Source organism: Barbus barbus (genome assembly GCF_936440315.1).
Source record: "Barbus barbus genome assembly, chromosome: 24".
Lineage (NCBI taxonomy): Eukaryota > Metazoa > Chordata > Actinopteri > Cypriniformes > Cyprinidae > Barbus > Barbus barbus.
In genome coordinates, this window is record NC_136752.1 from 24,441,749 (window position 1) to 24,466,834 (window position 25,086).

At 35.1% G+C, this 25,086-nt stretch overlaps 1 protein-coding gene across 1 annotated transcript in view; it reads left to right on the plus strand.

Moving 5' to 3' along the window:
* Window positions 1–16,902: 16,902 nt before the first annotated feature.
* Window positions 16,903–25,086, plus strand: part of LOC306844284 (protein FAM184A-like) — a 135,398-nt gene continuing 127,214 nt past the window's right edge. The window contains exon 1 of the mRNA XM_079376289.1: window positions 16,903–17,539. Coding sequence (XP_079232415.1) covers window positions 17,360–17,539 — 180 coding nt within the window. The 5' untranslated portion in view covers window positions 16,903–17,359. The remainder of the gene's footprint in view (window positions 17,540–25,086) is intronic.

Sequence of the window (25,086 nt, forward strand, 5' to 3'; positions counted from 1 at the left end):
AACTTATATTAAGGCATTAAATTGTATCCCACACTAAGATGCAGTTTCGCTATAGGTGACAAAACAGCACACTTTATCGGCAAAAGCAGCCAGCACATTATGTGAAGTGACCTTCACACTTCTGGTGAGCTATATCAGCTCAGCGATGAGTAATGGGGCTTGAGTGCATCCAATCACAACATTGCATTATTAATACAGAATCTCTCCACTGGCAAAATAGCCTTGGATTCACATCCTCCCACTAACCATGCCAGCACACACACACTTTCAATATTTCAATCTTTTCCACTTTTTGACTCACTCATATATATTTGTTTTTAAAAAATGTTGACGTATACAAATATACACTACGTTTCAAAGATTTGGGCTCAGAAAGTGTTTTGCAAGTCTGTTATGCTCACCAAGACTGCATTTATTTGATGATAAAATATAGTAAAAGCAGTAATATTGTGAAATATTATTGCAATTTAAAATAACTATTTGAATATATGTTCATTTTTTCTATTTTAATATATTGGTTTCTAAAAATAGAACTTTTTTCCTGTGATGCAGAAGGTTTAAAAGGATAGCATTAATCTGAAATAGAATCTTTTTTAATATCATAAATGTATTTATTGTGATTTTTGATCAATCTAATGCATCCTTGCTTAAAGTATTGATTTCTTTTTAAAAATCATGTAAAATCTTAGATAAAAATCTTATAAAGAAGTATATATAATTGTGTCTAAAAATAATACGATATTAGATAGCAGATTTCAACCTTTTACATGTCATGTCCTCTGCAATAATATGCTAAAACTATTTGAAACAGCATTTTTTTTTATATAATTATTATCCATGCTGGTTTTATGACCCCATACTAATGAAAAAGCAGCATGGAATATTTGTGCTAAAAATTACACTATACCATTTAAAATGAACTAGTGCAGGCAAAACTTGATTAAATGTATTGAAAAAAAATTTATTGTAAGTTAAAATCTTTGATAGAAAATAGTCCATGTACTATACTAATGGGCACTGAGTGATTACCATATCCATGTACCTTGGTACTTACATATTCCAGGGTATTTCAAGGAATACCATGGCGCAAAAACATACGGCATGTCCATAGTACCATGTCCCCAAAAGGTTTTGGTGTTTTTTGTGTAAGAAGTAGTTTTGCAGAAGCTCAAGTTTTGAAGTCTCTATGAATGTAATCCTATCGGTATTCCAGGGAGCTGGGTGGACTAGCGTTCTCGATCATGGTTTATATGCAGGGTGAGAGTGATCCATCAGATTCCCTGTGAGGCAGAACCAGCGTCCTGCATCTGAGATTTACTGCTACTGAGGGCCTGTGGTTAGAACCGAAACGTGAAGGGAAATGGTTAGGAGGCTGAGCATGAGAAGTCTTCTGGACGTTACATGATTTTTAAAGTACGCTTAGATATATTAGTCTTCCACAATGTGTAGATTTTGCCATGGTGTGTAAATATTACTGTAAATTATATTAAAATTAATCATATATTAATTTAAATGTAACACTTTACAAGAAGGTTTCATTTGTTAAAGGAATAGTTCACCACAAATTATAAATTTGCTGAAAATGTACTCATCCTCAGGCCATTGAAGATGTAGATGAGATCAGTACAGATCTTGGAAAATGTAACATTACATCACTGGATCCTCTGCCGTGAATGGGTGCCGTCAGAATGAGAGTCTGATAAAAACATGACTCCAGTCCATCAATTAACGTCTTGTGAAGAGCTGTGCATTTGTAACAAATCCATTATGAAGACGTTTTTGACTTCAAACAGTTGCCTCTGGTTCAAATCTGAGTATTCTATCCATAATATTGCTTTTCCCAGTGAAAAAGTCCTCTCGTCTGAAACAGGAGAGAAACATGCATGAAAAAAACAATTCTAAACAAATATGTGAGTGGATTTTGATGTGAGGAAACATCATCTACATCTTGAAAGGCCAGAGTGTGAGTGAATTTTAAACAAATTTTCATTTTCCGGTGAACTATTCCTTTAAATACAATAGTTAACATCAATTAACAATGAACAGTACCTCTACTGCATTTATTAATGTCAGTTAATATTCACTATGTGAACTAACATGAACATTTTTAGTAAGTAGCATTAACAAAGATTATTAAATGCTGTAAAAATATATTGCTCGTGTTAGTTAATGCATTAACTAATGTTAACAAATCAGACATTGTTGTAAAGTGTTACCAATGTAAAGCATCATAGTAGATCAAATGAACTCTGTGGTGTATGAACTCTTTGTCCTCTCTCAGCAGTAGATAATGTACGCGAAGTAAATGAGAAGTTCTAAACAATAACCGTAAGAAGCTGTAATGTCGAGATTAGGGTAAATAGCGGCCCACTTTCAATCCCAGGACTGTCTGAAGTCTTTTATATCCTGGTATTAACCTTTCTGGCTAGAATTCCAGATAATTGTAACACGAAGAGCACAAAAAGCTCAATCAATCTCCCATTGATTGGTAAAGCAGCGAATAAATGGAGCAAAAGGCTAATCAGATGGTAAGCCTCTGAAAGAAGCCTCTGCCACTTTTTTGTGCTCTTCTTTTGCATTTACTGGCAGAGCAGAGAGTAAGACTGACATGACAAACATTTAGGACGGCCTGTTGTGTAAGTGTAGCTTTGCATCAAAAACTGGAGAAAATGAGCTACACAGCAGCTGGATTGTGGTGATTGTGTGTCCCCTGATGGTCACAGCTGGAACTGCACATAGGGTCAAGTTCACTTAAAAATATATATTTGCTGAAAATGTTCTCACCCTCAGGCCATCAAAGTTGTATATGAGTTTGTTTCTTCACTGAGACAGATTCAGAGAAATCACTTGCTCAGCAGTGCGTGTTCTGCAGTGAATGGATGCCGTCAGACTTCAAACAAATCCTTCATTTATGCATTTTAACTTTAAAGTCCATAATCCATAATAATGCTTCCAGCAGTGAAAATGTCCAATTCTCTTGTCCTCTTATATCATATATAAAACTGTGTATTTTTTTTAACTGTTTTTGCTTGATCCGTGCATATTTCTCTCCTGATTCAAACGAGACAACTTTTTTTACTGGAGAAAGCAATATTGTATTATTTTAGTCGAAAGCAAATATTACAAGTATTAAAAACACTCAGCTTTTCACTTCACGTCAATAATTTTTTTTATGGTAATTATTAACTCATTTTAATTATCAATAATATAATATTGTGAAGTTGATGCACTCTATTGCTCTACTTTTTAAACCGTATTGGAACTATGATACAATTGTGACCGTGTACACGCTGTAAAAAAAAAAAAGTTGAGCCAACTTAAAAGTTTAAGGCAACCAGCTTCAGCAGATTTTTGAGTTTTCTCAACTTATTTTTTAGGAAATTTTAGGAAAGCTGGTTGCCTTAAACATTTAAGTTAGTGCAACTTATTTTTTTTTTACAGTGCACTGACCTTAGACTCGATCGCCCCTGAGGTGATGTTGAATCAAGGCTTCTCCATTAACTGCTTTGTCATGAAATGCCTTTGTGGAGTAACTGCACTAGGGATATACCTCCTTCCAGTTAATGTTATAAATATAAAACAAAAAAACATGAATTATTTATATTTCACTCATGAGACTTATGGTATAACTTCTGAACTGGATTTATAACTTTAAATAAATAATGCGTAGGCATACCATATGTTTTAAATGGGAATTTGGGCAGATTTGCTTAATCATGATGAAAATCACATGAACAAATAAAGCATTATTTTATTTTATTTTATTTTTTATTTTATTTTTTTTATTTTTTTTATTTATTTATTTTTATTATTTTTTTATTTTTTTTATTTTATATTTTATTTTATTTTATTTTATTTTATTTTATTAAACACCAAATAATTAAAATGCAATAGGTTTTAATCAAATTTAATAGCACCAAAAAAAGAAAAGAAAAAATAACTAATGGAAAAAAAATAGATTTTTTGATTACCATTGTTGTTTTCTCAGTATTTCTTATGTTATATAATTTCACAGGCGATATGGCTGTACTGTCTCAGATAATGTAGCGAAACAGAACTGCACAAAAGCAAATGTATAACCATTTTTGCTCTTTCTAATGCTTTGCAATGGATGATTTGCATTAGCAAATAAAAAGCAGACTGTCAATAAAACTAGCCCCAGGCATTATTCTTACAAATCAGATGGGCGCATTGCACTTTGCAAGCTTTGTTGATTACTTATAAATAATTTATTTGATCAAAGTTAGATCATTGTTGATGCCCTTGGGAAAGTCAGTTGTGAGGAACAGCATTACAGTATATTGCTTATTACTAGCATTCATCTACTTAAACAAAAGTGGGCTATTTTCTTACAGAGTCAGCTCCTTGGAAACTACAGCCATTATAAATTGCTTTCATTCAGAATAGTTTTAGTGTTAATGACTAATTATTGAACATACAGCATGTACTGTAGTTGGACATCTCTCTTGTGCTACATCTTTATTTTATATTTTGATGACAGGAAAATACAAAGTTATTTCACTAGATGGAGGCAAATTTCCATGAAATGGCAAGGCAATTCTTGGCATATGTCATGATTCCAGTTTTGAAATCATCTTTGAGCAATACAGTCGAATAGTGACCTTCTCTATTTACATTTTGAGGAGTCCAGACTGTTCCTAGGAATTAAAAATATTTATTTAATCATTTATCACAATATGAATGTGATTTATGCGTCAATCATTTGTTCATTCCCACAATGATCGAAATTGGTGAAGAAACAATTATCACAGAAATTGCTAGCAAACTTCACAATTAATGACAAAGAAACTACAAGTATCATGAATTAAACATGGAACTTTGAAGTGTAAAGTGTGATTTTTTTTTTTTTTTTTTTTTTTTTTTTTTTTTTACTCCTGACAGATTTAAAGATTTAAAGTTCTAGTGTTTAAAATTACATGTTTACCGAATACATTACACATGCTTATGAGTGCAAGATCTATAAATAATTTATTGAATTATATATTACTTGTGTTTTGAAATCCAAATATTATATATATATATATATATATATATATATATATATATATATATATATATATATATATATATATACACATAAAAGATGACTTTGGCTTTTATAAATATCCTCTGGTTATGATTTTCACATCTGTTCTAGTATAGTTAAATGTGAATTATTGTTTAGATTATCAGTGATTATTGCAGAACTCCAACCAGAAAACATGCAAACAGCTGTTGCAACTGTTGCATAGATTGCTTGGGAATTAAAATGGATTTACAGTCATGATTTGGGATTGTGGTAGAGCCGTCATTTACATGTCATCTGGTTAATCAGCTGACTTGAGAGTAATTTTGAGTCTGACACAGAGGGCAGATGTGAGTCGGTGCAGGAGGGAGAGAGAAACCATGTAATATACCTACTCAGGCTTTAATCCAAAACTCATCTTTGAATTAAGCGTGTTTCTCGTGCTTCATTTGCAAATTCCATAAAATTTACGGTAAAAAAGTGGCAGCTGTGGTTGCCAGAATTCCACCGTAAAAAGTACGGTAGCAACGTTTTAGGTTTTACAGTTTTAACTTAAATTTACAGTTAAATACCGTAATTTTTTAAACTGATATAATCTTAATATACCAACCTATTAAAGTACTGAAATCTATTTTGTTCCTTTTGAAATTCACTGATATCCACCAAATGCAGGTGATGATGAGAAATTCACATGTTGAACCAAAGCCCATCACAAGCAACTTTTAAACAATAGCATATATAGAAGGTGCACAGTGTCATTCACACAAGCACTAAACACCATCATGGTGAGACTCATTAAACTGAAATATGCTATAAACTTTAATTTAACAACATTAGATGTAACATATAACCCTAATAAACATAACTGATAAGAAAAAACTAAGAAGAAACAGTTATTTAAAAGAAAAAACGTCAAATTCAAACAGAATTTGAAATGGAACGCAGGGAATTCTGGGAACGTCAGTTTACGGGTTTTCCCTGTAAATTTTACAGGAACTTTCCATTAACCATGTAACAGGTTTTTACCGTAGCATTTTCACAGTTTTTTACCGTTAAAATCACGATCATTTTTTACAGTGTACTGTATGTCACATTTGCAGAACAGCTGCACGGGTTGCTATAAATAGAGAACTGTAGGTGCAATAGAGCCGTGGTTGTGTTTGCATTCATATGCAGGATATTTGTTGTAATTTGCCCTTGTGTTACAGCCTTTTGAATGGGTTTGCCTGATAATATTTTATACGCAATAGCAATTTATTCCTGGCTTTGTTCTCATGAAGGCTTTGTTCATTGTGTTGATTATTTGAAAGCTGTGAAAGCTTTTCAGGCGCCTGTGTTAACATTCATTGCTTGATTAGCTCAACTATTTAGAGAATTGTTAATTATTTGTCCATTTATAAAAAGAGAAATTAATGTTCATTTTGAATCATTAATAGTTTTTAGTTAACAATCACATCACATAACAAATCACATAGAGAAGCACTTAAACCATATATATTACTACTAGTACTAAAATTACTAAAACTGAAACAAAATTAAAGATTAAAATAAGATAAAAATAAAAAATGCAATCAATTGCATTAAATGCATTATACAGTAACTAACAATAAGTAATATATTTGATATAGTATTTCTTATTTATTTTTAATTATAAATAATAATAATAAATTATGAGTAAAAATACAACTGTTCATTGTTAGCAAGTCAATTAAATAATATTATTTAATATTAATACAAAATTATAAATTTTATTAGATTTTTACAATTTATTAATCAAAAATGAATTTAAAAATATTTGTCTTTGTTAGTTCATGCTAACTAATGTAGTTAACTAATATTAACAAATGGAACTTTATTGAAGTGTTACAACAACAACAAAATTACTAAAATGAAAACTAAATATATATTTCAAAAATCTTTCAACAAATTATGCACCATTTTAATATTCAGGGTTAGGGATTTGTTCAAATAACTTAAACCACAATAATAATTATCGCCTTAGCAAACTTCATTAATATATATATATATATATATATATATATATATATATATATATATATATATATATATATATATAACAACCTAACAATCACAAGGAAAGCACTTAAACCATTCAGCACCTAATGCACTTAAATAGGTTTCTTATTTTCCAGCAATTACAAAGTGAGAGCGCCCTTAACACAATCCACAGCTTGCTAAATTTGTCCTGTGCCTCTGATAAAATATTCCTCAAACCACATTAATCACTTCCTGGTCCCAGAATCCCAATTAGGATCGGTCGGTGCCTTACACTCTCCATTAACCAATCTGTTATTATTCAGCACCTTACAGCCAAAAGAGCCCTGCAAAGGCCGTACGGTTCATGCTGCAAAGCATCCTGGGTAGAACACGACCCAACAGATTGTATTCATGACTCTTAGCTTGAGATGTTGTTTTGTGCCAATAAGGAGTTTCTGTAATCATTTCCTTACTTCCTTTTAGAGGCAGTGTTCATGGCCATCTTGAGGGCTGTTCAGTCTGAATCAGTTATGAAGGTGGCATTTTAACTGCTGGGCTTAGCAGAGTGCAGTTCACAAGGACCTTACACAGCGCTTTATCACTGACACTGTTTACACCTGATATAAACATGAGTTTGGGGTTATCTGGCCTTGGGTGATGAATTGTACAGCGCTAAATAGAAAAAAAAGGAGCAGAATGTTGTACGGTCATATCTTAAAGGTGGTCAAAAGCTTGTTCCCACATCACATTTGTAGTGTAAATGCTAATCACGGCTAATGTGTCCTGGACAACAGCAAATGACTGTTTACTCACCTGCCTGTCTATGCTAAAAAGATGATATTAAACGTTGCACTATACATTATGTACTGTAAAAATAAAATGATCATCACTGTTCTTAAGTAGCTATGAACTTTCCACTCAAAATTTTGTTTATTTATTTTTGTTAAATCAATCTTTTTTTTCACATATACTACAACTCAAAAGCTTTGAGATATTGTTTGTAAAAAAAAGCTTATGGTGGTAGCCTACTTCTAAAGGTATTTTACTGTATTTGGTCAAAAATGCAGCAAAAACAGTAACATTGTGAAATGTTATTTAAATGTAAAATAAGTTTTAATGTGTATTAAAATGTAATTTATTCCTTCAAAGCTGAATTTTCAGCATCATTACTCAAATCTTCAGTGTCACACGATCCTTCAGAAATGATTCTAATAAATCTTTTTATTTTTTTAAACAGTTGTGCTGCTTAATTGTTTTTAGAAACCATAATACGGTATTTTTTTTCAAGATTCTTTGATGAATAGAAAGTTCAAAAGAAAAGCATTTATCTAAAATAATCAAAAATATTTAATGCCAACCTCGATAAATAAAAGTATCAATTTCTTGTATAAAATCATAGATAAAAATCCAGATATATTTATAATATTGTGCACAAATAATGCATTATTTTGTTACATACATCAGATAAAGAACCAGATAAATAAAAGTATAACTTACTGTGTTCTTAATGACTTCTCAGTGATGCATGAATCGATGTACACAGTCATGAAATCAAAGAACCTGCTTTTCAGACTGGATCACAACTGATCATAAGAGATGCATGTTAATACTGAGATTTGTATTCAATATTTCAGCCCTCTTTTCTTTTATTCATTCACTCTTCTACTGCAAATTTCCTACGGTGGTCCAGGACGAGCACGTGTCCAAAGCGGCCGGACACAGTCCTGTCAACAAGTGCAGCACCTGAGGGCAGTGTGACTGATTTTTTCTAATCTTTTCAGGTCATGCTCAGCCAGTCATAGCCTTAAACCTTCAGAGGGAACGCACTTTAATGTTCCCGCTATTCCTAGACAGAAAGAGCCTATTTATGGTTTATTATTCAAGTCATTCGTTGTTTTCAAAATGTGAAATCCTTTGTACAAATGAAATGAACAATACTGTAAATGGACATTTTTGAAAATGTAACTTTTTACTCAAAATATAAAAATTATATAGATATAGATAATATAATTTAAATTGCACTATATTGTATATATAAATGTAACTAATTATACTCTAACCCAAAAGTTCACATCCGCATTTGTAAAGGAATCCAATCAGCTGTAAAATCAGCAAAATTGAAGATGAAACTTCTGCCAGAGGGAGGTCGTGTCTCTTTGAGGACAGGACTAATTGAATGGACTAATGTCAGCCCAATGTGAGATCTCAGCAGAGACTGAAATGAATAGTGCAATTTCTCCTGTGCCTCAGGGAGAGGTGCTCAATAAGGGTCACATTCTACCGTTCATCTGATGCGGGTTAAAATCATTGTTATTGCTGAGATGCCCAGATCAGCTTTTTGGATCATTTTACCATTTTTAAGAAACTAGAGGAACATCCGGTGGATTAATTCCAATGCAGTGGACCCCTATAAGTACATTTCAATAATGCTTTGGGTTTTTAAGTAATGTCAGAAATGATTTCAGGCTCATTTCTGTTATACATGTAAAAAAATAAATAAATAAATAATAATAATAATAATAATATGCCAGAAATATAAGTAGACATTTCTGTAAAAGGGTACAGCAGACTTTCACCAAAATGTTATTGTCAAAATCATTCTTTAAATTTGGAAATATTGACTTCATATACATAATAGCATAATAAAAAACATGATTTTTGAAAATAAATCTGTTAGCTGTTTTTGGATACACACACACACACACATATATATATATATATATATATATATATATATATATATAATGTATATACTTCATAGCAATTCATTATTTACATTATAGTGTAAATCAATGATATACACAGCAGTATACAGACTACTGTTAATTACATATATTCATATATATATTACTTATACAATGCCTAATATATACTCAGTAAACTGTATTGAAATTTTGCTTATACCTTAATAACTAATAACTTCAATAAGTAATAAAAAAAATTATATTTTGCTTGTGAGTGTGATATTTAATTCAATATATTACGCTTAATATTAGATGTTTTATCCAACATATTAAAACATATGTTATAAAAACATGAGCACGTAATGCACGATAGGAACGACTCATTATTCCGTTCAGAATTAGCCAACATACTGTAAACAGATTTCTCTAACAGCAAAAACTTCCCTTTGAACTTAACATTCTGGCTAAACATTTTCTTTGAAAATAAAGTTTGCATTTTTCAAATTCGCCTCTTATTTTGTAGTTAGATGCTGACTTAATGCTTTGTGTCTCTGGAGACTCATCAGAGTTACATTGAGATGCAGAGCAAAGCTCCAAGCCTTTAAGCAGAAGAGAGCCTGTCACCCCATCACCCCACTGTTTGATGCTGTGCCAAGAGAAATCACGTGGACAGAACGCCAAGCACGAATGAAACATGAATATGTATGACTTAATCCAGCCACTGCATGTCTGTGCATCTGTGTGAAGCGATTTCAAGTTTATCCTTGCAGCAGATTACTTTTTGCTAACTTTATTATTAAATTAGCATATTATTGTGCAACTAAGTAAATAATTGTAAATCAACAGTTATTTATCTGGCTGATACATCCAAATTCTACATGTATTTGCAGAAGGGCAAGATTCCAGCTGAAATCGGACTTGATATTGAATTTCTTTTTTCACATTTGGCCTCATTAAGGTACTCTAACCTCACAGAGACTGCATTACTCAAGTATAAAGAGCAATGCTGCGGCCCGCTGTACACGGACAGCACTGACATCACACGGGATGTGTACTTTAAATCAGCATTATAAAATATACAGCTTAAGCCTCTCATGAGACTATCCCCGCTCTCTTCCCCTGCTGTTTCACTTTTATAAATCCTAAAGCTCAACAAAACATATCATGTGATTCAACAAGTATTAAAATGCCACTTTACAATGAACACTGATACTTCCTATTGCAAATAAACCATATGCATGTTTAGTGGTGCAGAAATGTAATTCATGTGTTGAAAGAAATGGAAACATAATCATTGCAAGTCATCAGGGAGTGTTTTTGAAGAAAGCAGAGGGTTAGCCAGCAAAAGCAATTTAACCCTGTGAAGCCTGTGTATGTCAATAATCAGTTATATTCAAAATCAAGTCAATAGTCAATCAAAACCTTTTTTTTAATGGAAATGTTGATCTAACCTTTAGACAACATATTTAAATAATGTATAAAAATATAGCATATCTGCTTTTGTTGAGTATCATATGGATATGGTTTAAATTCATATGGTTAAAGTAAACTTCTGAAAGGAACAGTACAGCACATTGACATTGGGTTTCATTCCATTTAGTCCATTTTCTGTATCTATATCCTAGGCTACTTCTTAACTTGGCTTAGTGAATTTAATAAGGCCGTAAAAGTTTAAACAACGTTTCCATTATTAATACATTTCAGTCCTTCACTAAACCTCAAAGAGCACCGGGCTGAGCTTGTTCCTGCATCTACAAGCAAAAATCCACTTCACAGACCACCTGTGTGAGAAATACATGCCACACTGAGTGGAAACTGCGGGGCAACCTGCCCTGACAGGACTCCTGCTTATCTGCTGCTTGTATGTATAATTTTCTTCTGGTGCTGCTTTGCAGATGACATGGAAATAGCCACTCTGCATGATGAGTGTGGAGCCTGATGAGCCTCGCGGTGCTCAGCATGAGGACATGAGTAGCATAGCAGCAGGTGGAGAAGATGACGGTGGATGAGGTTAATGCTTCCAGAAGTTTCTCAGCCTTATGAAAAAGAGAAACTATGAAAAAAAATAGAGCCTAATCAACTTTCTTAAAGGCAGTAGGAACATATATTTCTGAAAGGTTACAGATAGGGCTGAAAAAGGTTGTGTAAATAAATGTAAATTGTTCAAGAACACTTAAAAGTGGACTTCAGGCAATGAAAATGATAATACAGTTCCTTTAAGGGTTCAGAAGGTCACAGTGATGTCTTTTCCAGAAACCTATGAAGAAAAGCACCAAGAAAATTGTTATAGGCTACTCTTACTTATCTCTTTCCGCTTGCATTTCAACCTTTCATGGCCTGGCTAAGAGCTATAGCAAACCATTGCCTAGCAACTCTGCTCGGCTGAATGCAGTGTCCTCTCTACCAAGGACTGCGCTGTGAAACTCATTTGAATTATAAAATAGACATTTTAAAAGGAAGAATCATGCCATTATATGTGAACAGACCAGTATTTTAGTCGCATCATTACAAAATAAAATAAACCAGCTACTATATATTATATTAAAGCCTCTTAAGAAAAAAAAAATCCATTATAATGTACTTGAAATTAAAATATTAACTGATATAATATAACGTTTTTTTTTTGTTGTTTTTTTTTAAGCTGAACTTATTTGATTTCAGGTAGTTTAACATTTTAGCTTAGTTTTAATTTTGCACAATTTAGTTTTGCATAAAAAATTAGTTTAACACAATGTACTAAAATAATTAAACTGAAATAAAAATATCATAACATAAAATTATTTAAAAATCCTATTAAATAAAAAACTTAAAAATAAATAATAATAATAATAACAATAATAAAAATTACTAAAACAAAATAAAATTAAAAACTTTTTAAATAATAAAAATAGTAATAAAAAAACTTTTGAAAAATTTTAATGGACACAGAATATATATATATATATATATATATATATATATATATATATATATATATATATATATATATATATTATATATATATATATATATATAAAATCAAAATACAGTGGGTACGGAAAGTATTCAGACCCCCTTAAATTTTTCACTCTTTGTTATATTGCAGCCATTTGCTAAAATCATTTGTTCACTTTTTCCTCATTAATGTACACACAGCACCCCATATTGAAAGAAAACACAATTGTTGACATTTTTGAGAAAAACAGAGAAAAACTGTGTCCAAATTCAGGGTCTGCATCCTTCGGAGTACTCATTTGAAGGATGTTACGTCACAGCGCCGCGACGAAGGCTGTCCAAATTCGTAGGATCCTTCAAATGCGGCCCACAAATACGTCCTCCTTTTCCCCGAATTGGAAGGATGGATGTGGTGGATCCTTTCCCGTCCTACCTATCCCATAATTCTTTTCGGCAGAGCGTAATGGCGGACGAAGCGAGCGGTAGCGGAGTGGGAGAGGAGTTTCTCTGACAAAACAAGCTAAAGTTTATGCTTCGGCTCAATGAATTTGTAGGAGAAATTAGTAGAATACTTAAAAACAAATAAAAATAGGCTATAATGGCTTACCTGGATGTGACTGTCTTGTAGTCTGATATAAAAAACTCTCCGACAACGAGCAAAGAAAGTATTTAATTTATTTAATTGCTTTATTTCTTCCAAAATAATTAAAATGAGGAGAATAACTCTTTGTTTGTCCATTTTCCCGCTTCTTGCTTGGCGCTGTCACGGTTGCTAGGCGACAGGATATGAGCAACGGGTAAGGGAGGGAACTGAAAGAAGGGTAGGCTGTCCAAATTCACAAACACCGACTTCCGGGTTTTGCGGACGTCGGAGGATCCCTCCTCCTTCAACCGGGTAGGAAGGATCCTAAGGAGGATGCAGACCCTGAATTTGGACACAGCCATGGTCCTAAGTATTCAGACCCTTTGCTGTGACACTCATATATTTAACTCAGGTGCTGTCCATTTCTTCTGATCATCCTTAAGATGGTTCTACACCTTCATTTGAGTCCAGCTGTGTTTGATTATACTGACTGGACTTAATTAGGAAAGCCACACACCTGTCTATATAAGACCTTACAGCTCACAGTGCATGTCAGAGCAAATGAGAATCATGAGGTCAAAGGAACTGCCTGAAGAGCTCAGAGACAGAATTGTGGCAAGGCACAGATCTGGCCAAGGTTACAAAAAACATTCTGCTGCACTTAAGGTTCCTAAGAGCACAGTGGCATCCATAATCCTTAAATGGAAGACGTTTGGGATGACCAGAACCCTTCTTAGAGCTGGCCGTCCGGCCAAACTGAGCTATCGGGGGAGAAGATTGTTGGTGAGAGAGGTAAAGAAGAACCCAAAGATCACTGTGGCTGAGCTCCAGAGATGCAGTCGGGAGATGGGAGAAAGTTGTAGAAAGTCAACTATCACTGCAGCCCTCCACCAGTCGGGGCTTTATGGCAGAGTGGCCCGACGGAAGCCTCTCCTCAGTGCAAGACACAAAAAAACACCTGAAGGACTCCAAGATGGTGAGAAATCAGATTCTCTGGTCTGATGAGACCAAGATAGAACTTTTTGGTCTTAATTCTAAGCGGTATGTGTGGAGAAAACCAGGCACTGCTCATCACCTGTCCAATACAGTCCCAACAGTGAAGCATGGTGGTGGCAGCATCATGCTGTGGGGGTGTTTTTCAGCTGCAGGGACAGGACGACTGGTTGCAATCGAGGGACAGATGAATGCGGCCAAGTACAGGGATATCCTGGACGAAAACCTTCTCCAGAGTGCTCAGGACCTCAGACTGGGCCGAAGGTTTACCTTCCAACAAGACAATGACCCTAAGCACACAGCTAAAATAACGAAGGAGTGGCTTCACAACAACTCCGTGACTGTTCTTGAATGGCCCAGCCAGAGCCCTGACTTAAACCCAATTGAGCATCTCTGGAGAGACCTAAAAATGGCTGTCCACCAATGTTTACCATCCAACCTGACAGAACTGGAGAGGATCTGCAAGGAGGAATGGCAGAGGATCCCCAAATCCATGTGTGAAAAACTTGTTGCATCTTTCCCAAAAAGAGTGCTTCTACTAAATACTGAGCAAAGGGTCTGAATGCTTAGGACCATGTGATATTTCAGTTTTTATTTTTTAACAAATCTGCAAAAATGTCAACATTTCTGTGTTTTTCTGTCAATATGGGCTGCTGTGTGTACATTAATGAGGAAAAAAAATGAACTTAAATGATTTTAGCAAATGGCTGCAATATAACAAAGAGTGAAAAATTTAAGGGGGTCTGAATACTTTCCGTACCCACTGTATAAATAAAAACGATGGTAGCGTCTAAGTGACCAAAAATGCAATACATATAGTGCAAAAATATCACAGTATTTAAATCGATGTAAGATAGCACCAGTTGCATTTTATATGAAGCATGAGAGAACAAGTCTTTGTTACCCTGAAAACCGCATTGCTACAGGTAATGGAAAATAGGAAATAGAGACAACCACATATCAGACCACCGGTTGCCATGATTGCCCAATAAGAATCAACTATTTAGAGAGTTGTGAAGTTTTATTGTGAATTGGTAGATTCAGAACATTTGAAATCATGTATCCATTAAAATATATTTTTGTTAGTTTGTTAACATTCCTAGGGCACTATAATTAAATAAATTCAGCAAGCTATGAATTTATGTTGATATGAACTGGCTGAACATGGCTAGTCTTATTGTGAATGATTCATTGTTGAATGGTATTCCAAAAAAAAAAAAAAAAAAAATGAAAAGATAAAAAGTGTACGCCTGTGTATTAGTGATTTATGCGAACCCCTTTAAGATTATTTATTCATATTTGCATCCAACTCTCTGCAGTCAAATAATCTGTGTTGAACTGAACATGAACTGTAGCATTCTTTCTTTGTGTACTCATTCTACTTTGCAGTGCATTATTTCTTTTGCATTTCTCATTTTCTTTTAGATTATGAATTTCTCAATGTGGTTCCTAACTCATTGCAAAAGAGGAACTAAAGTGTGGCAAGGCAACGTTTTTGCTAGCAATGTGCTGGACTATAAGAGCATTTCCATTTCCTTTTTTTTTTTTTGCCAAACATTTGCATAGATTAAGTGTAAAAAAAAAAACCTGAGTATCAAATTAAGTTTTTTTTTTTTGGTTTGGTTTAAACTTCTTATTTCTAGAGAGATTTTGCACATGATAGTTGCCTATGCAACACTTTTGTTGTGCCTCTGAGGTGGGTTAATTTAGCATTCTCAATAATAATCTTGGCTCCTGTGAGACTAGCTAACTCCAATATGAGCATAATCAACACCAACAACACAACCAAAGCAACGCAGGGGTATTATGTGTCTTGAGTCCTATCCATGGGCTGTGCCATGCAAGGTTAGTTGGAGAATAACAATAGCAGGCCGTTTGTCACTCGTCTTTTGTGACAGTACCTGCTCTCCCAGGTGATTAATTCCTTAGACCATATTTTTCAGCCTTCTCAGGCAAAAGTGGCAAAGAATGATGAAATAGGCCTTCATAGTCCTACAAACTTTGCAGTTCCTGCATATTGGTTGTACAGAGTATAGAAACATGTCTTAAAGGGATAGTTCATCCAAAAATGAAAATTTGCTGATAATTTACTCACCCTCAAGCCAGTTTGTTTCTTCATCGGAACAGATTTGGAGAAATTCAGCATTAAATCACTTGCTCACCAATGGATCTTCTGCAGTGAATGGGTGCCATCAGAATGAGAGTCCAAACAGCTGTTAAACTCATCATAATAATCCACAAGTAATCAACACCACTTTAGTCTATCAATTAATCTTGTGAAGTGAAAAGATGCATGTTTGTAATCCATCATTAAGGCAATTTATTTATGTGGTTGAACTGAGTATGTTTTAATATAATTTCTTGTGTTGCATTTACTGTTTACATTTTGATGAAAAGCTTATCAAGTTTCATGGCATATTCCATATGCATTTGAGGCATGTTGTCACAAAAGGTGTGCTCGCTATATTTTTATTTATTTATTTATGTATTTATACTGTAACATATGTCTGTAAATAAAAATAAATCTTGAGAAATAACTGGATTTAAATAGTAAAAACTTTTTCAACGACTTTCGCATTACATCACATCCAAAATAAAAGAGCAGAATGGAGGAGAGACGGGAGGAGGAGATGAAAGGAACCGTGACCGACGGAACTGACGTCAGTGGCATAATGTAAACTGTTGAGATGATCCATGGTAACAGACTCAGTGCAGCAACACCGCTGGCACAGTCACACGCACGGGATCCGACAGAAATGCCTCGCACCTGGATCGCACCTACACCGGCTCTCGCTTCTTACAAACGTGTTAGACGCGCCGTCGGCCTTTTAAACGCGACGCACCTGCCGGGAATCCAAAACATTTGATGTATTCCTTCTATCTACTTCTATCCTATCTACTGTCAGTTCACAAGAAGCAAGGAAAACAGCGAAATGTGCGGTTGAACTGCTGCTCATCTCAGCGCTTTCGCTTATTTCTAACAGACTACAATACGAGCAGATGATTTTAATCCGGATGAAATAATGACTCTTCTGGATTAACGCCTTCATTGTCACTCTAGGTTTTGCTTTATCGGGATCATCTGCCTTTACCATTTGCCATTATAGTCTGTATATCACAGCCATAGTTAATATCGTGAAGATGGCGACTGGAGCGGGCTGGCAGCATTACTACAACCCCGCTGGCAGCACTTCGACGGGGAAATATAACAGCACCTCCACTTCAACATCCACCAGCACGTCCTTCCCGTCTGGGTTAACCCTCGAATACACGCAGGACCTCCATCTGAAGATGAGCAAGAAGATTGCACAGCTGACCAAGGTAATTTTATGCGCTTTTGGGGATGCGGAATGCCATGTGTGGTGTTTGAGCGGTGCGCATCGGAGGTGCCACCGGAGACCCCCGTCCAAATGACAGCAGGCTGGCCTGCTATCCGGATTAACCCTAGAATGCATAATGGGGTCAAAATTACCAAATGGGGTGGAAATTGCTTAAAAAAAAAAAAACCAAGGGGATTTCACAAAAAGATTGTATGAAACTCTCCCCAAAATCCTCATATTTCTTGGTTATCAAAATGACCGAGAAACTATATAATAAATACATTTACTAAAATTCTAACTTGAATTAAAATGTAAACTGAAAATGTAAACAAAAAAACTAATTCAAAATAAAACTGTTATAGTGTCTCAATGATACTAAAATAACACTTGGTTTTAGGTGCAGAAAAATATTATCAAAAGGCCTATTATTTCATATAAATAAACTATCATAAAATATTTTTCTTTGTACTAGCTTAATCTAATAAGAAAAGAATACTTGATAGGCTTCTTTAATACAGTACAGTACCAGTCACATCTGACTGATTAATATCCAAAAGACATTAAAAATAATACTGACAAATGTATATCGTTCGTATGGGCCAGACTGTGCAAAAAAAAGCAGCCAACAAGTGTGCTGCAAGCGTGTGTACTCCTTAAATACTGTTTAAAAGCACCCCTCTGCATCTCATGAGGGTGAGGGAAGCCCAGGGTTTGCAGAGTGACTTGAAAAGGCATTTTGATTTATTAACATTTTTGGGACACTACATAATTCCCACAATGAGAATTGAAAGTATGAAGTAATGAATGAGTGGGTGTGTCCAAATTTCCGACTGGTGCTGTTCTGGTTCCCTCAAAAGGAAGCAGTGCAAAATCTGCCCAAAAGCCGTCTTGTGTAAAATGTGCTGGTCCTGTCTGCAAGGATCATACATAATCTGCAAAGGCTGCTTGGCAAATTTGTATTTCTCAAATAAACACATTAGTTATAGCTGAATTATATCTATGAACCCAGTACAGGTTGTTTTGAACCCCTTTATGTGCTCCTGTGGTTTCTGGGACATGTTCTTTGGTCAAAGCTTGCTTAAATTTAAATTGTACATGCTTAATGCCATCATACTATTTTATTATTATTTTTTTAATATGTATCTTGTCTAATATGCACTGATCACACTTCATCCTCAGGTTGGACATTCACTTGCATAGAATTGTGTATGTAATATTTATGGTTTAATCTGTGAATATTATCAACACCTGCTGTTTAGTATGATCCTCTTAGCCTGACTGAGATATGGGAATGGCATGTTTGCAAAGCCTGCTTCAGCTATTAATTTTCAGGTATTAGAGCTGAGGCTTCCCACAATCATGGACAACCTGGACATATCAGAGCTGGGTATGCAGACCTAGAAATTTCTATAGTGAATATACCTTTTTTAAAATTAAAGTATTTCATGAGCTAGATATGAATGGTGTGTAGAGCTAAACTTGTTTACGAGCCATAGTGATGTTCAGTTTGTCAGACAATCGTTCTTCTGAGTTGGTTTTTTTGTCATTAATTGGGGAAACTGGTTTACAGAATGGTGCCATTCATTTGTTGCTATAATGATTGGATCTCTATGGTGTCTGATTTGAAGATTAATATTAAAGAGATAATACATACACATACTCAAAGCCTCTATTTCGTGGAAGGTCGTAAGTTTTTATTGTGCGCCAATTGCTTTATTGAGTTGGTTCTTTTGTAATGAATTGGTCAGATTAGTTCACAGAATGATTCATTAGCGAATCTGTCTTGTTTGTTAATACAATTACTGGATCTGTACAAGTGCCTGCTTTGAAGGTTAGTATTATAGAAAAAATCAAATATACCTTCTTCACATACCCAAAGCCTCGCTCTATTACATGGAAGGAAAAGAGTTATGAGTTTCTTGCTTCTCTTGTAAAGAATTGATTAAACCGGTTCACAAAATTGTCAGAATTATTTTAGCAAATTTCTCTTGAATCGTTTAATGGTATAATTACTGGGCCTCTATAAGTGTCTGCTTTTGAAGATTAGTATTATAGAGAAATCAAATATAATATTCAGTCGAAGCCTCTATTCTGTGTAAGATTGTTGATTTTTATTGTGAGCCAATTGTTCTTATGATTTGGTTCTTTTTTAATGAATTGATCGAACTGGTTCACAAAATGGTCAGAATGATTCATTAACGAATTTGTCTTGAATTGTTTATTGATGTAATTACAGGATCTCTACAAGTGTCTGCTTATGAAGATTAGTATTTTTTTGTTAACGACTGCTTATTGTGTTTTATTCCTTGGAACAGTAGTACAACACAAAAAGCAACTGTACAAATTTAAAACCCACCCCTTGGTAGACTTAGAAAATAAATAAATAGCATAAAATAAATAATAATAATAATAAGAAACACATTAATTAATATTAATAGCTAAACAAATAATAAAATAATTTTTACAAAGATTTTAGAAAAGTAGACACAACATTAAAAGCTGAATGCCATGAATTTACAGTTTTCACGTTAGATCCATGAGAAGTAGAGAGTTCCATTGAGATAATGTCCAACTAATACACAGTCCAGGTTCTTCTGTCTATTGTGTGATTCCAACGGTTGACTAGCAATTTTGCTGCTGTGAGAGCAGCTAACAGTAAAGATCTTTGTTGGACGGACAAGGTGAAGTCCCAAAAGTCATTCACGAAAAAATAGAGCGGAGTCAAAAATATCTCAGTACCCAACAAATATGATAGGTCCAGTGAGAGCTGAGTCCAAAAAGGTGAGAGAGAGGGTCACTCCCCCAAAAATGCAAAAACATGCCTAAAACTCCTTGGGAACAGAGGTTACACTTAGGAGAAGACGACAGATTCATATAAAAACGTTTCATTGGAGTCAAGTAAACTCTATGCAGCAATTTCCAATGAAACATTTGGTGATTAGAGTTTTTAGAAGACAATTTAAACATACCTGATCGGAAAATAAAACCTGCACATCCTCATTAAGATCCTTAGCCCAAACAGTAGTAATAGATAAAGGTTTGTATGAATGCTCAAGAAGAACGAGATAGATGACTGAAGCAGAGGAGGGAGATTCCTCAGAAGGAAGGATTAGTTTGCCCAAAGGGTGAACAGGCGGTTGAGAGTTCCAAGGCACCCCATATGCCCGTAGGGCCGATCTAATGCGCAAATACATAAAAAAAGGAGGTGCCTGGCAGATTATATTGAGTTTTAAGATTCTGGAAGGATTTTAAACCACTATCATCATAGATATCATAGATATTGCGTGATAGAGTATTGCCTGACAAAAGGTGGAAATTGTGGAAAATAGGCAAATGCCTATGCCATTTTGTAACTAGTTTTGAACGTCTTTCAACATCCCTCCATGTGGAGAGGAGATGGGTTACAATGGGACCAAACCGATATTTACACTGCCTAAGCGGAACTCCCGAAAAAACAAGATGCTTCAATTTATAGGGATAAACAATAGATTCCTCAATTGCTCTCCAAGACATAGAAGCGTCAGTCCAAACTGATAAAGGGTGGAGGGAAAAGGCTTGAGCATACAGTCTAAAATTAGGGAAAGAAAGACCTTCATGTAATCTACATCGTTGTAAGGTAGTCAGTTTAATACAAGGATGTTTCCCATCCCATATATACCGTGAAACGCATGCATTTAGTTTATTCCAGTAGCCAACCGGTGGAGCAAGAGGAATCATGGAAGAAAAGAAATTAATACGTGGGAGAACATTCATTTTAATCACCGATATACAGGCCTGAAAAGAAGTAGGAAGACTAGACCAATTTTCCAAATCTGAGGATACTTTGGCTAGAATACCATTATGTTTTTTTGAGACGATTTCCTGCAGGGAAGGAGAAACATCTATCCCCAAGTACTTAAAGTTTTGAACCAATGGAATAGATATAGAAAGGGACATGGAATCAATTTTAGAATTTAAACATGACTTATTCCAATTAATTTTAAACCCAGAGAGAGATCCAAAATGGTCAAATAAATTCAACATATGAGGAATAGAATGTGACGGCTTCTCCAAAAACAATAAGATATCATTAGCAAACAAAGAAATATGATGATGAGTATTCCGTATATTTCTGGGAGAAATAGCTTCAGATTGTCGGACCGCTTGAGCTAAGTTCCAAGGATAGGGAAAATAACAGAGGAGACAGCGGGCAACCCTGACGAGTACCTCGATGTATAAAGAATGGGTTAGAGCGAACAGCACCTGTGAGAACAGTGGCTGCTGGATTGGCGTACAGAACTTTTATCATATTTATGAAACTCGATCCCAGACTCAGATGCTGTAGAACCGCCCATAAATAGTTCCATTCTAGCTGGTCGAAAGCTTTCATCGCATCTAGAGATAATACTGCGCAAGGGGAGGACAAACTATTATTTGAATTAATAATATGATATAATCTGCGTAAATTATCCGAAGCTGAGTGAGATTTAATGAATCCTGTTTGGTCATGATGAACTAGTCTCTTCATAAATTTCTCTAGATGACGAGATAGTACTTTAGCATATAATTCAACATCAGTCCCTGTCAAAGAAAGTGGCCGGTAACTAGAACAGGAAGTCGGATCTTTATCTTTTTTAGCAAGAGATAAATAACAGCTATATTAATAGATGGGTGAAATGTAACTAGAGTAACTGAAAAATTGATCATATCTAACATGAGGGGGCCTAAATCCGACCAAAAAGTAGTATACAATTAGATTGGAATGCCATCTATGCCTGGGGATTTCCCCTTGTTCATAGATCGAATTGCTGACTCCATCTCCTGAAGAGTGATCGGTTCAGCCAGGTATTCCGAATCTGAATCTGACAGACTAGGTAAATCAAGGTTGGACAGAAACGATGCAAAAGAGTCAGGGTCACCTGACTACAGAAGAAGTATAGAGGTTAGAGTAAAAAGATTGAAAGGCCACATTAATGACATTTGGGTCTGTCATCATGAGCCCAGATTGGGATTTCACTGCTGAAATATTAGCAAACTTTTCACTGTTGCGTAATCTTAGGGCTAAAAGGTGGCTTGGTCTACTCCCTTGAAAATAATAATTCTGCCTGGATCTTTGGATCAGGAATTCTGCCCTGGATCTCAGTAATGAATTGAGTTTGGAAATGACCGCCATGATTTTACTGAGTGTATTGTCTGAGAAACAACTCTGATTATCTCTAGTCAGATTCTGGAGCTGTGATTCCAGTTCAACTATCTTTTTGTGTTGGGTTTTCTGAAGGAAAGAGGCATATGATATTGAGTTATTCCTTATAAATCCTTTAACTACATTCCAAAGTGTTCAAAGATCATCTACTGAACCTTGGTTAATTTCAATAAACTTCGTAAATTTATCTCTTAATTGGCTGCAAAAATTTCCATCCTGTAACAATTTAGGGTTAAATCGCCATCTAGTGGCACGAGAAGGATCGAGGGATCAAAGATAATCTGTACAAATTTCCATCATGATCCGACAAAGATAAGGAACAGATATCGGCATCACGAACAGCTGAAGATAAAGAAGTAGAAATGAAAATATAGTCAGTTCGCGAATAGGATTTATGAGTAGCAGAAAAGAAAGTGAAAGACTTATCCACCAACGAGGATGAGGTTACACATTGCCGAAGTTTGTCAGAACACAAAGCTTGAGAGTGTGATTCCTTTGGTCCAGATCTATCTAGGATATGCGACATTACAGAATTCGTATCTGCACCCAATACAATTTCAAAATCTGAAAACTTCAAGAGATAGGTTGACAAAACAGAGAAAAAAGTAGGGTCAGGAATACAAGGGGCATAAACTGAGAGAAATACAATATTCCTATTCTCCACTATTTGTTTATGTTTTTATGTGTGTTATTCTACCATCTGTATCACAACCTTTATCCTCCTCTTTCAAATGGGGTTCTTGAACTAACACTATATCAATCTATCTTCTTCGCAAAAAAACATTTAGCCCATTAATATTACAACTCAGAATATTAAGGTCAGTCATAGGTATCAAACAAAATTACTGCATAATAAGACAAAATACAAGTTTGAAAATAAAACCAGTTGAGTCTACCATTAAACCACCCCCCACCCTCCCCGTTACCATTCAAAAAACATAAGCACAATCCCATGAACTATGGCAGATCAAACCAAGAACAAACCTTGATTTGCCAGCACCCCTTAATATGGTCCGTGGCATCAACAAAAACCCGCACATTACTGAAGCACCAACATTTGGCCCCATAGTCACATATTGACTGGGTAGTATTTCTATAAATAAGTAAAAAAAAAAAATTTATTAATTAATTAAAAAGAATAAAGAAAAGAGAGATGTAGAATACAACTAAAACAAATAAAATATCATAATCAGTAAGCGATATGAAACAATAAATAAACAGTAAGCGATAACTATGAAATAAGAAGTGAACATTAAAGTGAACAGTGAAAGTCACCTAACCATTTAAATCATCTCTTCTCCTATTAGACAGCAAATGTCCAGTTGAAGCTCAATGAGAGTTGGTGGATGAAAAGGATCTGAGAAAAACTGGCTTCTTCTGGGGAGTGTAGCATTTTAGGTTCACCTTGATTGAGAATGACCTTCAGCGTTGCATAATAAAGGAGTAAATTCTGGATGCCAGCATCTCTCATCTCCTTTCTAACTGGCGCAAATGCACTTCTTCTTTTTGCGGTGACCGGAGAAAAATCTGGAAAGACAGTGTTGCTCCGTCGGAAGTTTTCATGAAGTCTGGCGGCCTGCAGAATTAGCTCCCTGTCCGTGTACCGCAGCAGTTTAAAGATGAAAACCCATGGTTTAGTGCGATCTGAGGAGTGCCTTGTGTACACACGATGCGCTCGCTCCACTTCAATCTCTCTGCCCGCCAGAGACAGGAGCCACGTCGGTAGAGATCTTTTCAAAAAGCCCAGAGGATCGTCCTTTTCGGAACCTTCAGGCAATCCAACCAGATGCAAATTGCTGCGCCTATTGCGATCCTGTAAGTCCACAACCTGTTGCTCGAGCGCGGCAACGCGTCTATCGTGATCTGCGACAACTTTCTTTTGTTCTCTCATCTCCCCTGTAAGAAGATCCAGTTTAGAGCGTAGCACCTGAACAACTAACATGTGAGAAGCGAACTTGTTCCGCATCGCCGTCAACTCGGTTCTTAGAATGTCCTCAAAGTGTGTAACAGTGTTCGCCATCTTGTCCATATCGCTTGCGGTCGGTGGCTTGGATTTCTTCTTAATCGGAGAAGCCGACGGAGACAACTCCTGCTGTTTACGACTGTAAGCCATCAAATAAAGCACCACCAATGAATAAAACTTAAAACAAAACGAAAAAAAATCAGCAAAAAGTGGCCAAACGTACGGAGTGCGACTAGGTTCACGAGCACGTCACGTGACTCTTGGAATATTAGTATTACAGAGAAATCAAATATAATATATAATATGTTCACATACCCACAGCCTCTGTTCTGTGGAAGGTTTTCAATTTTATTGTGTCTTGTAATGTACTTTTAGAAGCAAGGTTCTGGCAAGATTTGGTCTG